The sequence below is a fragment of the Panthera onca genome, chromosome C1 (assembly GCF_046562875.1).
Source record: "Panthera onca isolate mPanOnc1 chromosome C1, mPanOnc1 haplotype 2, whole genome shotgun sequence".
NCBI classification, from domain to species: domain Eukaryota; kingdom Metazoa; phylum Chordata; class Mammalia; order Carnivora; family Felidae; genus Panthera; species Panthera onca.
This window is the reverse complement of record NC_138346.1, coordinates 99,887,289-99,901,264: the sequence shown is the minus strand read 5'-3', so window position 1 is coordinate 99,901,264 and position 13,976 is coordinate 99,887,289. Positions and strand designations below refer to the sequence as shown.

The following is a 13,976-nucleotide window of genomic DNA, read 5'->3' as shown; positions in this document are numbered from 1 at the left end:
ACACAGAGACAGAACACTTCTCACGTGGCTTCAGAAAAATCATAGTGTTCTGGCGGGGACATCTCCAACCTATGCCTAAACAATGATAAACTTCTTAGAGCAAATATATTCTTAAATTATTTGTATGGAATACTCTCTGTTTGCCAGGTCCGTTCTCCAACTGTCCCTCTGCAGTTTCCAGAGGCTGGCCTCTACAGTGAGGATGCCTTGACAGTGGAAGGCCTCTGCAGGATACTCAAAGGTTGAGAGGAGAGAGAGTTCAGGGTATTAATTCCCAGGACCCACTCACTATTAGGGTATGGCTTGGCAATGACTGAATTGCTTAATCTGTAGACACATCCTACTGGTCCATCCTATTCTTCAGAACTACAGGCTTCTGGATTCATAACAGCCTGTGCTTCATTCCTTTAGTCCTGGGACCACCATACCTTTCCCTGATAGCCGACTTTAAATTGCTTTCCCATCCTTTGTGTTTCCCCTTAATCCTGCCCACATTTTTGTTAATAGTCCCTTAATTAATTGCATTTCACTTACCCGTCTTGAGTGTGCCATTTTGTTAATTTTTAGGACCCTGACCATTCAATTATGAAAACCAGTACACTCTTTTAGATCTCTCACTAGGAGGGCACAATAGTTTTCTAGCTAATTTCTATATGGCTAAAATACTAAGTATTATATATTAGAGATGTTAATAATCCTAAAACAAAATCAAAGAAAACATAAAAGTTTGGTTTCCATCTTATGTGAAGCTAGAGGAATGCAACTTTGTTTGATTCACACCATGGATATATTTATTTTGTTCATGTTTGTGTGTCTCTGGACCTAATACCTATACATAGAGCATCAAGTGCTCTAAAATGATCCAAAATTCATTTATTACTCCTCTGTGAACTGGATTGAAGCTCTCTACCAGAAACAAATGAGTAAGGAAATACATTTCTGTAAAACTGAAGCAGGAGAAATATTTTAAAGTATCAGTTTTAAAGTAAATTTTGATCTTGAGTTTTTCAACAAAAATCATACATTTTGGTACACTTCACATGCACTTAATGTAAGACCATGAGGCAGAAAAAGCCAAATTGTTTGGTGCATTGTATACATAAGTTAATACATGACTCTCCCAAAATTGTAGACCAAATTCATCACTAAATCAACATACCTGAATTACATTTAAGAAATCTTTCTTCACAAGATTCTTCCTCACTTTTAGCGGGATCTTTTATATTATTGCGCATGCATACATACACACATACACACACACATACACACACATACATACATCCCTTTTTGGCATGGGTGACTAATTTTATCATATTGTACCTCAAATATTACAGACATACACTTAACTAGAAACCCAATAAATGATAATTGATTCTATCTTTAAGAATTTTTGTGTTTGGTGACATTGCTATATCCTATTGGGTGAACTCTCTAGCAGCCTCTGGGGTTATAAGGTCAAGGTCCAGAATCACCACTTTTTCTCAGAAGAAGACTGGATATTGTAAAGTTGACTTCCACTTCAAAGATTTCAAATGATTAATGAAAATGAAGTGTGTGTGTGTGTGTATGTGTGTGTGTGTGTGTGTATTACTTTAAGATGAAGTTATTCAGACCCAGAGAGAGAGAGAGAGAGAGAGAGAGAGAGGGAGAGATTTGCCCAAGGTCACCTAATGAAATGATGGCAGAGATCTGACTCAGACACTCCAGTCTAGTGACCTTCTCTGTTAATTAAGAGCATTAAAACAAACTGAAGAAAAAGACAAGAGCTCAGGACCTAAAATACAAATGGCTTCCATCATTATTTCATCTGTGCTTAATTCCTTCATGGCTAGCAGACCGAGTGCGGAATTAGAGTTCCTACCTGATTTGGCCAACTCTATTGCCTTCTAAATGTTAATTCCAGTGGTCCTGTAAGGTCTTCCATCATGACCTGCATGAAATGCTCTGTAACTTGTAGGAGGCTTTACCACATTTTCTACTTCTGCTACCAACTAATCTTGGGGTTCAATTTTCTCCCCAAGCCTCATCTTTTCCATCACTAAGAGGAACAAATTATATTAGGTAGTTAGGGGTGCCCTTCTGGTATAAGCCTTCCATAAATTTTTAATAACTTTATAAGTAGGAAACATTTCCACATACTTCAAGCTATAATATCTGTGAAAATCCCCAATTCTGATGGAATTTTCCTGAATACATTGATGGATCAACATTTGAGTGGAATTTATAGGTGAATCAATCCCCTAGGACTGATTGTTGATGGCATCAAAACAAAGTTTGAGCTTAGCCCCATATCATCCAATATAGTGTGAAAGTATTTTCCTAAGTCAGCTACCTATTCCTTCCCCAGGACCTTTGTAAAGTTTTAAAGGGCTGCACTATTTTAAAGAATACCCTTGAAGTTTGAGACCATTCTGAATTTCAAAATCCACATGGATATTTGATTCACTGTTCATTACTAGAAATTTTGCTAATATTAAAATTATGCTTCTGACACATAAAGTGTTTCTTCTATTTCCATTCAAACTTCCTAAATAAGAAGGCTTCTTATGTAGGATGTTTTAAAACAACATCTCATTACATTTCCCTGCCTGGAGAAGAAACCTAGGGAATCACTCCCAAGTTATAGGGAGAATTTCTTCTGGAAAAACCACACAAATTCTAGGAAGACTGTACTCTTTTAAAGATCTCTTTTCAGGTCCTTTTAAAAGAGGCATTTCCAGGAAGAAAATTCAATGGAAAAATTATCCTTTGCTCCCATCTCCCTGTCACATCTCCTGCAAAAGGCCTAATTCTCAGTATCATACATTTTCTCATTTTGTAGTGCTGCTAATCACTTGGAAACTTTAAATGCTCCCTGAGAACAACAAGAAATCCAGAATGAGTTCATTCCTGCACTAATGGGACAACCTCAGATTTATTTTCAAGTGGATTTGTTGAGCTTATCACCTCTCTCTAAATTGCAACAAAATGATAATTGAAGTTAAAGTAACTATTTCCAAGTAAAAATAAAATGGAGATTGCATACCTTGATTTAAAGCTGTCAGGTGGCATGAGTTCCAAAGTATGAGTTGGTCCATATAGGTTTACAACATATAATTTGATGGTTGGGTTCATTTGACCTGCCTTTGAGAAAATGAGAGTTGTAATACAAACATATTAAGCATTAAATTATATTGAAAAGGAAAGTGTTTCGATTCCTTTACAATTCTGCATTAGAATACGGAAAAAGTTTAATTTCTCTAAAGTAGAAATGATTTCAAATTCAACAACCTGATTGCCTTCAATTGTTTTTGTAGATTGCTGTTTCTCAAGCATTTTAGTCAGACAATTAAAGGTGATGGAAAATCATGATGGCTTTATTCATTAGGCATCGCTACTGTATTCTTTCCCTAGGATAACACCAGAAGGGCTGGCTTTACAAAACAATGAGTAGAACAAGCTGCTACTTACATTATAGGATAAGAAATGCAATGAGAGAAAACCTTAGCTAATTAAAAGAAGAAGAAGAAAACGAAGAAGATGACCTGCCAATCTAGGTAGCACATGCTTAAAATTCCCCAATACCTAATCCCTTCCATTGCATTAAACATTCCTAGATTTCCTTTTAAACTGTAGTGAACACTACATGGGGTGCAAGTGCCCCTTCAGAGGTGGTGGGCCACAGAACATACTGCCCTCACTAAGTACCGAGCTAGAGGAGTAGAAAGACAGTGATAAGAATAGGTAATAACTAGCCTAGAGCATTAGTATGTTTCTGGCTCACAGTATATAGTAAAGGCATTACATTAAACAACCTACTAAATATTCCTACTTTCCACTTAAGACATAATTATAACCCTTTTCCAGATGACAATGGAGAAGCCAAGCAAACAGTGGAAGATGGGATATCTAATAACTGAGGAAGCCGGCATGTAAACCCGGGATGCTCTTCCCTGCTGCAGTTATGCGTCAGTTCATTCCTAGGCAATAGTTTCCAAAGTCTTTCTAAATATACTATGAACTCATAGGGGGAAGAAATGGGACCTTTTACCAATATATTCCAAGCAGTTTGGAATGAATACAAGAATGTGTATGTGAATAAATGACTTACAGAATCAGTTGACTACTGGTGGTGCAATGTGTTTCTGAACAAAGTACCGATGTGTTGTTGGGGTGTGACTGATGTTTTAGGAGAAGGCTATCTGAGATATACAAAGAAAGACAAGGAAATTAAAAGTGGGTTAAATTAGAAGACTGACAAAATCTAAGGAGGATGATAAAAGTGATTTAAAGAGGAGAATGAAAATGAAAAATCCATGTCCAAGTAATTGGCATTGATAAAACCCAAAGTTGAACAGGACCAGAAGCAACGTAATGCATTCCACCAACACTCAGTAATAGCTCCATGAGAACTGTGTTATTAGGCTATTAAATATGACTAGCATGGAGGGACTAGCATGGAGGGCAAAGGGATGAATGGGTGAAGCACAGAGGAATTTTAGGGCAGTGAAAAATACTCTGTGATACCATAATGATGGATACATGTCATATATTTGTCCAAATCTACAGAATGCACAACACCAAAAGTGAACTATAATGGAAACTATGGACTTTGGGTGATTATGATATGTCAGTGTAGCTTCATCAATTATAACAAATGCACCATTGTAGTGAGTGATGCTGATATTGGGAGAGGCTATGCATGTGTGCGTGCAGATGGCATATGGGAATTCTGTCCCTTTCTCTCAATTCTGCTGTGAACCTTAAACTGCTCTAAAAAATAAAGTCTTAATAATACACAAAAATAACTAGCACACCTGTGGAAGTGTATCATACACAGGTCAGAGGTTCTGAGCCAAAGAAAGGGGTCAGGAATGTCTTCCACTACAGAAACAATGCTATAAAGAGAGATGATGGCAATGGTTCATATACTGAAGGGCTTCCTGGAAGATAAGCTATGATCCTGCCTCATGGAGTAGGACCTGGTGTCAGATTTTGTAAAGTTTTTCATTATTTTAAAACCCTCAAGTTCTGGGCACATCTGTCTTGGACAGTTTAGTTTTATACCACACACAGGAGCTCCCTTTCACATCACTACTGTTTCAATTTAATTGTCATGACCCTCCCTGAAAAAAACAGCCTTATCCATTTTTTCAATCTAACCATTTCTTTAGTTTGACCACATATACTAAAAATTAGAGCTGGGATACAATATTTAGTAGTGCCATTCAAAGTGTTGAACTTTGACCAGCAGCAAGTATCCATCAGTATCACCTGGCATCTTAGAAACACAAATACTAGGCCCTACACAAACTCAAAATCACAATCTATAGTTGTGGGCCCAAGATTCTGTGTTTTAACAAGACTCTCAGATAGCTATAATTAGTATGCAAATTTTATAAGACACTGATATATATGTATATATTTTTTCAATAATATATATTATTGCTAGTATATGTAGTAATCATATATATTCAATAATGTATAATACATAATAACATATAATAATATATAATATTGTATACATATATACACATATTGGATACATGTGTAATATATACATATATATATTATATATTACAGTTCAGTGGTTACCAAAGGTGTTAACCTGCATCAGAATTACCCAGAGGGCAGGAAGGCTTGTTTAATAAGATTTAACCAGCATTTCTCATGTCATGGGACATGACTCTTATTTACTGAATATAGACGATGGGCAAGATGTTAAAGATCCTCAAGTATTGTTTGATTATCAAAAATGAGACAATACTTCTCTGAGAATATGTCACAAGTCAGCAGTTTTGAGTCAAAGTAGGTTTCCCTTCTGTAGCTTAAAAATAGCTCATAATTTTGTCACATAGACTAACAAAACAGTAATTTCTAAAAATGTCTAAAGTTTAAAAAATGTCTAAAACAGTATATAGTAGCAAATTAAAAAGATAGCTATCATAAAGACACTGAATTTTCTAGTTGTTGAAAAATTGTGCCTATTATTTTTTATTTTTCAATAAACTCATTTAGAAAAAGAGAAATTAAATTGATCTTTTTGTCAGTTCTTATCAATGATGAATAATTTTATGACATACTTTGTCAAAGACACAGATGGTATTTACCATACCATAAGATGGTTTTTTTGTTCGTTTGTTTGTTTTTAATGTTTGCAACTCTGCTATGCTTCTACCTGTATGGGATCACCGATAACCCTGTTAGCTTTTACATGAAAACAAACTAAAGTTTGTGTATACATGTGGCCAATTTTAGATAAAAAACAAACATTAGGCTATTTCCAAAACTCAGCTGTCCATCAGTCTATAATCTCAATTAGATTTTTATCTCTCCATGGAGTTTTGAAATTAAGTGCACACTGCAAGTTCATTCACACCTTTCAATATCTGGATCATTTCAATACTTTGCAAATTAGAGGAGTTCATCTATTTGCTTTTTACAGTCACATTTTCCAGAAAGACTGCATATCTACAGAATCCTTCCTCTATAATTCTGAAACACAAGCCTCAATAATAATTAACCTTATTTTACTGGCAACTAAATTGTCATTAAACGAGATAATGCTTTAATTAAGAAGATTAACCTGAGGTTACTGAGATAGAACTGTGCATCTCTTTTGTGCTGAATTGCTAATGATAGGGTATTTTATGAGTTCTGAATCATGCTGAATTAAGTAAAATACAAATATATTTGTTTAGTGTAAGTATTTCATTAGTAAATCTGACCACATTGAGTATTTGCTGCACTTATTTTAATCTAGTTTAATTTGAAGCACAATTTAGTGTGAACTCTATGAATTACTTCAATGTCTAAAGTACTACTTTTTGTAAGTTTATTGCAAAAGTAAGAGCAAATCAAAATAATACAGTTGTTAGTGGAAGAACTGACAAATGTTTTGTTTTTCTTTAAACCAGAGTGGAAAATAATGACTTTCAAAGTTTAAGTAATTTATCCAAAATGATACTGAAACTTATTCTGAGAACAAGGATCAAGCTCAGACCTACTTTCTTCCAGTCCTATGGTCTTAAGTACCTGGGCAGGGATTCCTAGTAAAAACCTCCCGAGGATTTACGATTCTTTCTCTTGGCATGGCTGCTAGAATAGCTAATGTTTCTTTGTGTTTAATACTCCTCAGTGGTGGTAATTAACACACACTCAGGACTTTTACCTTGCATTACCTGTCTTTATCTATGTATCTATTATTTATATATCTTATGTATCCATCCATCCATCCATCACCTCTCTCTCTCTCTCTCTCTCTCTCTCTCTCTCTCTCTTTCTCTCTCTCTCTCTCTCTCTCTCTGCCTGCCTACCTACCTACCTACCTATCCATCTATCTATCTCATGTGTGAGACTAAGAATCATATGTATATCTTACTAAGTCATTAGGAGTAAATGGAGCAAACAGAGCTACACATATATTTGTTAATTTGACAAGATGATATTTCGATTCCAGATATGTCCTCAGATATATAAGTTAACCTCTGGTAGTTTTACAAAGAGGGACAGAATCAATAAATTTGAGTTATTTCCCTGTTCTTAAAATAACTCTGACTTTTATAGAAGGACTTAGCCTTTTAGAGAGCTCAGTTTGTCCATTTATAAATAGAGGCAATTGTGAAGAAGTCCAAATAAGGAAAAAAAAAATAGTGAAACTATCTCTGAAAATATGAAGCATATTATTAGCACACATGATTTACATAATAGCAAAGATTATTTTATGCCTAGCTTTATTATTGAGAATTATAAAATAATTAACCTATTAATAACAAAATGTCTAGATTTATCAATGCAGTATTTTCTGAATCAAATTTTCTCAGATATTTCTACTTGTTTATGTGTTTGCCTCAGTCTTTTAAAATTATGAGGTCTAGGAGTGTCCCAGTTCAAGCACCAGCAGCCTCTAACTGAGAAGGCAATTTGAAAACGCACCTATTGCGTATGGTTCTTAGCGTGAGTCCTACAATTCCCCACTCCTCTTGGGACATAAATTACAAAAAAATTTGTTTCTTCCCTGGGGCTGATTTTATTTCCTTTTTGCAGTGAACAAACTAAACAGTTGTGTGTGAATATCTTGCCTATTCACATATGCTTTTCACAATATGCCACTTCATTTTGTATTTAAATTGTCAGGTGAATTTTCATTATCATAAGTAAATCAAATGATGTGAGAATTAATACATTTGAGAAGTCTTTTCAGTCATTTTTTGGGGGAAAGATGCAGTTATGCCTTATAGGAACAAACTGTCATTCGTAAAACATGGCTAAATCTATATTAGAGAAGTCATAAGTTGTGTACTTGAAGTACAATAAAAATCTCTTCGTGAATGTGATTATTTTGTTGTTAGGCCAGGTTGCCATTTTCTCCTGAAGAGCATAGAATATATACGGCTTTTAACTTATATCCAGAAAAGACCCTATACATAATATTTCAAAATCATAAAATTAGATTCCTCTCAATTCTCCTGTCTTTCTCAGCTATAAGCCAGTCATTTAATACTACCTACAGTCTATGGAAGGAAGACAAGATTGAGAGAAAACAAACAAGCAAGCAAACAAAACCCAAAAAACAAAGCCACAACCGATGGTACAGAATCTCACTGAGTAAACAATCTTCTTATTCCTGACTCTCTATATTCAAGCCAGCATCCATCCTTCCTTGCTTCCTTCCTTCCTTCCTTCCTCCCTCCCTCCCTCCCTCCATCTCCTTTCTTCCCACCCTCCTTCCCTTCCTTCCTTTCCTCTCTTTCCTTTCCTTTCTCCCTCCCCTCTCCTCCCTCTCCCCTCCCCTCCCCTCCCCTCTCCTCCTCTCCTCTCCTCTCCTCTCTTTCCCTACCTTGAGTAACTTGGGTCTGGTAGATGAGAGGAAAATAGAGAAAGTCACCCCTACCCAGACCATGCCTTCACTGCAAGTATAGAATAATATGTGTCATGGGTAATTTGTCCAATACTTTGACCAATTAATGTAATGCACAAGTTGAAAGGTACAAAACCTATCATGCTTGGGAAATATAAAGTACAACACACGAAAGGAATGGCTAAAAAATAGCTTCTAAATCGAATTAGCAGCCATCTCTTACCAAATTAAGAGGTGAACTGTGTAAAGTGGAATTTAAAAACTTTCCTATAAAACATCTTTACATGATTAATGCATAAGGGTCCTCACTTATGAGCCTTTTTCTTTGTAATATAATCATGGGGTAAATACACCTTTAAAAATAGAACTTAAGGTATCAAAAATGCCATACAGTAGAAAAAACAGTTACACTCCAGATGTTTTGCAACCTGCTCCCTACTTGAAAATGGTTTTGCTCTCTGGGCAAGATTTCCATATTTGCCTCACTCAATAAAACAATTCCATCTATCTTAGCCATGCCTGGCTATGGCTCTACCCCAGCATGTTATAAAGTATGTTCCAGAGTATGCTCTGCCAAAATAATGCTGATGTTAATACTAATACTAATAAATTCTTTATAGAGATTCTTTATGCTTAGTCTATTCCTTACTGGAGATACTTTATGCTTAGTCAATTTTTTATGGGAGATTTATAATGCACATTAACATATAGTATATTAAATGCTCTACGAAATAATCTGAGCGAAGTTGGATTTTTCTTTTTTTTTTGACTAAGAAATTTCAACTCATTTAACCATGAAACTTTTTCTTCCCTTATAACACCTATTACCAACTAGAACTAACAAATGTTAACAAACAGAATGTACTTTTGGAGAAACCTGTGCCTTAGCATCAGTGCTGCCCCTTATCTCTTCTCACCTTTTTTCTAACTGGGAAGGTGAGGGAAAACAAGAATGAGAGCATCAAAGGGAAATAAATGCAGCAAAAGTAACCATTCCCAAGCCCTTAATCATCTCTACCTCTTCCTACCAGAACAGTGTGTACAGGCTACTGCAAGCTCTAAAAAGATGAGTCAGCTGACCAGTAGGAAAAGCTTCTGCTTTTTCTGCAAAGACAATTTGTTCACGAACCAACGATACTATCAATCAAGTCAATGGTGCAAAGAGAGAGAACAAACTAGTACTTCTACGATACTTACCTTAGGATATGGATACTGCTTTCCTTTGGGATACAATGCTCCGGTAAATCGAGGAATAATCATGTTAGGCACCAACGAGTCATTTATCATCAGGAAGGCAAGCCTTTCTCCATCTGGTGACCACCAGTGGGCAATATGAGAATGCAGAAGTTCCTCTAGAATAAATGAGTGTTATTTGAAACCAACTGTAGAGATGTGGGCTCAGTGACCCACAAACATCTGTCCTTGAAATCTCCATCGCACATATACATTTTTTTCCTATGCGGTGTGTTGGGTTTTATCAACATCATGAAGAATTCTTTATTTCTGAGTTACCCTTTTAGTACCAGGGGAAGCAGATGCAATGGAAAGAAAGGGTGAAGCAATGAAGTCAGGATTTCACAGACCATCAGCAAATGTGAAGAAAGAAGGTGAAAGCACTATTGGAATAAAAAGACTAAGAACAGTAACTGAAGACTGAGATATGGCATAAAACCATATTCATGTCACCATTCATTTATATTTGCATTCGATCATATCTCCATCATCAAACAAGTTGAATTTCGGCATTTGTCAATGCCTTGACAAACTAGATTCATGAAATTATTTTGAGCTCTCAGGAAATAGAATAAGAAATATATTGGATATCATTCATGTGACCAGATCCACTATTCATTTGTCTATACCTGCCTTCTGGCCCAGTAAGTTAACTTGTTATCAACTACAGTAAAAGGGCTGTCATGCTTTCCAGAGCATGGCCATTAGGGTACAATGGCAAGAGATTAGAAGGAGAAGAGTGAAATCAGAGTATTCACTCCCTTGGCCTTATCCTGAAATGGCACTTCAGGCTTGCTGTATGTTTTAAATAATGTCACTACTCCTATGGATGCAGTCTTTTCTATGCAATGTTCTCCTTTTGTATCTTGCAATGCATGGTTCATCTCTATGGACATAGGGGTGGTATAATAGCTTGGTTGCTACTGGTCTAGATTATATCTCTGTCCTTTATGGTTTCACTTCATAAATGTGGTCTCTTTGTAAATAGATCTTCTTCAGATTACTGAATGTGCCAGCTCTTTCCTTTTGGTACCTTGACAAATGCCGTGAAGAATACCAGCAATAGACTCAGAAAAGGGACCTTTAAAGTGAGACTTTGAGATTACCTTGGAGATCTATCTCTGTATCTATATCTGTATATCTATATCCATCTATATCTGCACTACCTTCGAGGTAACAATCACCTTTCCAGGAAGGAACTGCAGCATAAATAATCCATAGCAAAGAATGGAATCATGAGTAATCCACTGTCACGGGTGATGACACAGAATGAAATGCAGATAGAGAGGAATGGTTTGGGGAGGGTAATTGGTGGTGGCACTTGATTTCCACAACAATGGCAACTCTAAAGATTATAAAGTGAAGTTCACATGGTTCATATGACACCTCAGGGAGAGTACATAGACATAAACTGAAATTGAAACCATGACTGCAAAATCAGGGATACAAAAAAGATCATCAGGGCATCTTTGAAGGAGTCTGTCTCTTCTGTAGTTGTAGGTAAGGCAGAGGTCCAAGAGTACACAGCAAGGGTTGCAGGGCTACAACACAAATTTAGTGGCTCAACTCTGTTTTTGTTTGTTTGTTTGTTTAAGCTAAGACAGAGATATTAGCGGAGAAGTACTGGGACCCTGGCACATAGGAAAAAGATGCTTAGGTAAATGTGTGCAGTATGCTTATGCTTTCTGGACCAGTCTCATAAATAAAACATTTTATAGTGGAATGTTGCTATATGTGTCTAATTTTATGGCTGAAGATGCTGAACCTGAAAATTCCCACAAGTCTTCTTGCTGACAGAGGCAGCCTCTATCCAAGGGAGGGAGACATCCTCTGCATAAAGGCAGAGTGAAGATAAATCCCTGTAAAGTTTATGAGTTCTATATCCCTAGGGGAGAATTTGGAGATCTAGTAGCATAGTACACACCGAGATATATCTTCTAAAGTGAGAGAAAATTTGTTGGAATTGTACTCATGCAAAAGCGAAGAGGGAATAGATTCTTCAGATTCTGAAGAAACAGCTTAAAGCATATTCACATATGATGCCCTGTTCTACTTCCCAGACAACCTGTGAAGCTGCCCGTTCTGAGCAGAGTCTGTGCAAGAAAGGGCTATGCAGCACATCAAGGCCACGGTACAACCCTTTCTGCCACCTTTACCTTGTGAACCAGCAGATACAATGTTAATATAAATATTCATGGTAAACAGAGATGCTGTGCAGAGCTTCTGACACTCACTATATGGCAATCAAAACATAGATATTACAGGCTTTAGAGAAAGGCCATTTCCTCCTGTGCTGATTAATGTTCTCTATTTCAAAAGCAGATCTCTACTGGGGACTTGCAGAAGCAATTAGTCTGACCATGGGATGCCAAGTGTCTATGCAACCCCAATTGCCCATCATGAACTAAATGTTATCCGATTCACTGACCATAAAACTAAACACATAAAGCAATATCCCACTATAAAATAGAAGGGGTATATATGGGACTGGGACAGAACACAGAAGTAAAATGCCCAGAGTACTGCATCCTCTGCTTTACTCTGTCTCCTCAGCTCATGTCAAAATCTCAAGATGTGTTTTCTAATACATGTTGACAGGGGAGGAATAAATGCAGGCCTGGTTTATGGGCAGGTCTGTATGATGTACTTGAAGACTGTGAAATTGGATAGGCTCTGTACTACAGTCTGACTGGGGAATGACATTAAAAGACCAAACTAAACATAAATCCTCCAAGTTGGCAGACTTTTGAACAAGATACTTAGTTTTCTACCTTTTGTGGAAGGAGAATTGGCTTGAAGCATGGGTCCACCCTGACTCATGCACGGTAACTAACAAAAGACCTGAGCAGCGTTATGGGAAGACTAAAATTAGAAAATTAGTGACAAGGAAATATAGGGAAAGATAACTGCATCCATCTGTCAGGAGGGGTGAACATGTAAAAATGTGAAGATAGTAGTGTCCTACTTGATATCCACCAGAACACAGTGGAGGAGAGCAGGCTCTCCTCCACTGCATACCAGAGGAGGCTCTCAATAATCAGATGGACAATATGACTACTAAGTACAGGTCAGTCTGCTTGGGCTCCCACCATTACCTGCCAACAAGAGTGGCTGTCATTAAACTCTTGAAATGGCATGATTTCCCAACAGGACCAGCTGGCTACCTGGTGACAGGTAGATCACATGGGAACCATTCCATCAAGAATGGGTAGCATTTTGTCATTACAAAGACAGACATGTACTCTGGTTTAGATATGCCTTGGTTGCTTGAAGTCCTGTCAGCACTGCTATTCATGGACTTACAGAATAGCGTACCCATTATCACAATGATTTACCCACATCACCACCGAACAGAAAAGATTTTATAGCAAAAAGAAGGGCAATAGGCTCAGACCATAAAATTCAGTGTTCTCCATTAGCTATATGTACCTGGCTTGATGGAAGTGTGAACTAGTCTTTTCTATCTCGGTTTTGGCCCTATAACAACCTTAAAGTTAGGATGTCATCATACATATGTGTTTCTCTTGCATAGCCAGGAAGCACAGATCTGGAAACTAAGGGGTAGGAGTGTAGCATTCTCTTTCACCATCACCCCATTAACCCACTGGACACTGGACATATTTTGTTTCTTGTATTCAAGATAAGGAGATCAGTGGTTTTAGAAGTCCAAATGCCTAAGGGAGGATTGCTTCTAACAGGAAATGTCATAATCATGTTCCTCTGAATTAGAAGCTGAAATTTCCCCCTGACCATTTGGGGCTCAATAGGCCTGGAGGAAAAAAAAAAACTGACAGAAAACATAGTCACTGTGTGTCTGTCTGATAATCTCATCTTTCAGGAAGAATATATATGTCTTCACTATACAAAGGAGAGGAAAGAAAAAATATATCTGGACTCAGGAGAG

General features: G+C 36.9%; 1 protein-coding gene across 3 annotated transcripts in view; it reads right to left on the bottom strand.

Moving 5' to 3' along the window:
- The window catches only part of DPP10 (dipeptidyl peptidase like 10), a 1,350,210-nt gene that overhangs the window by 105,471 nt on the left and 1,230,763 nt on the right, over positions 1–13,976 (bottom strand). For all 3 annotated transcript variants that reach the window (XM_078451370.2, XM_078451369.2, XM_078451371.2), the window contains exons 9-10: positions 10,037–10,191; positions 3,026–3,123 (exon numbers count right to left, since the gene is read on the bottom strand). In XM_078451370.2, coding sequence (XP_078307496.1) covers positions 3,026–3,123; positions 10,037–10,191 — 253 coding nt within the window. The remainder of the gene's footprint in view (positions 1–3,025; positions 3,124–10,036; positions 10,192–13,976) is intronic.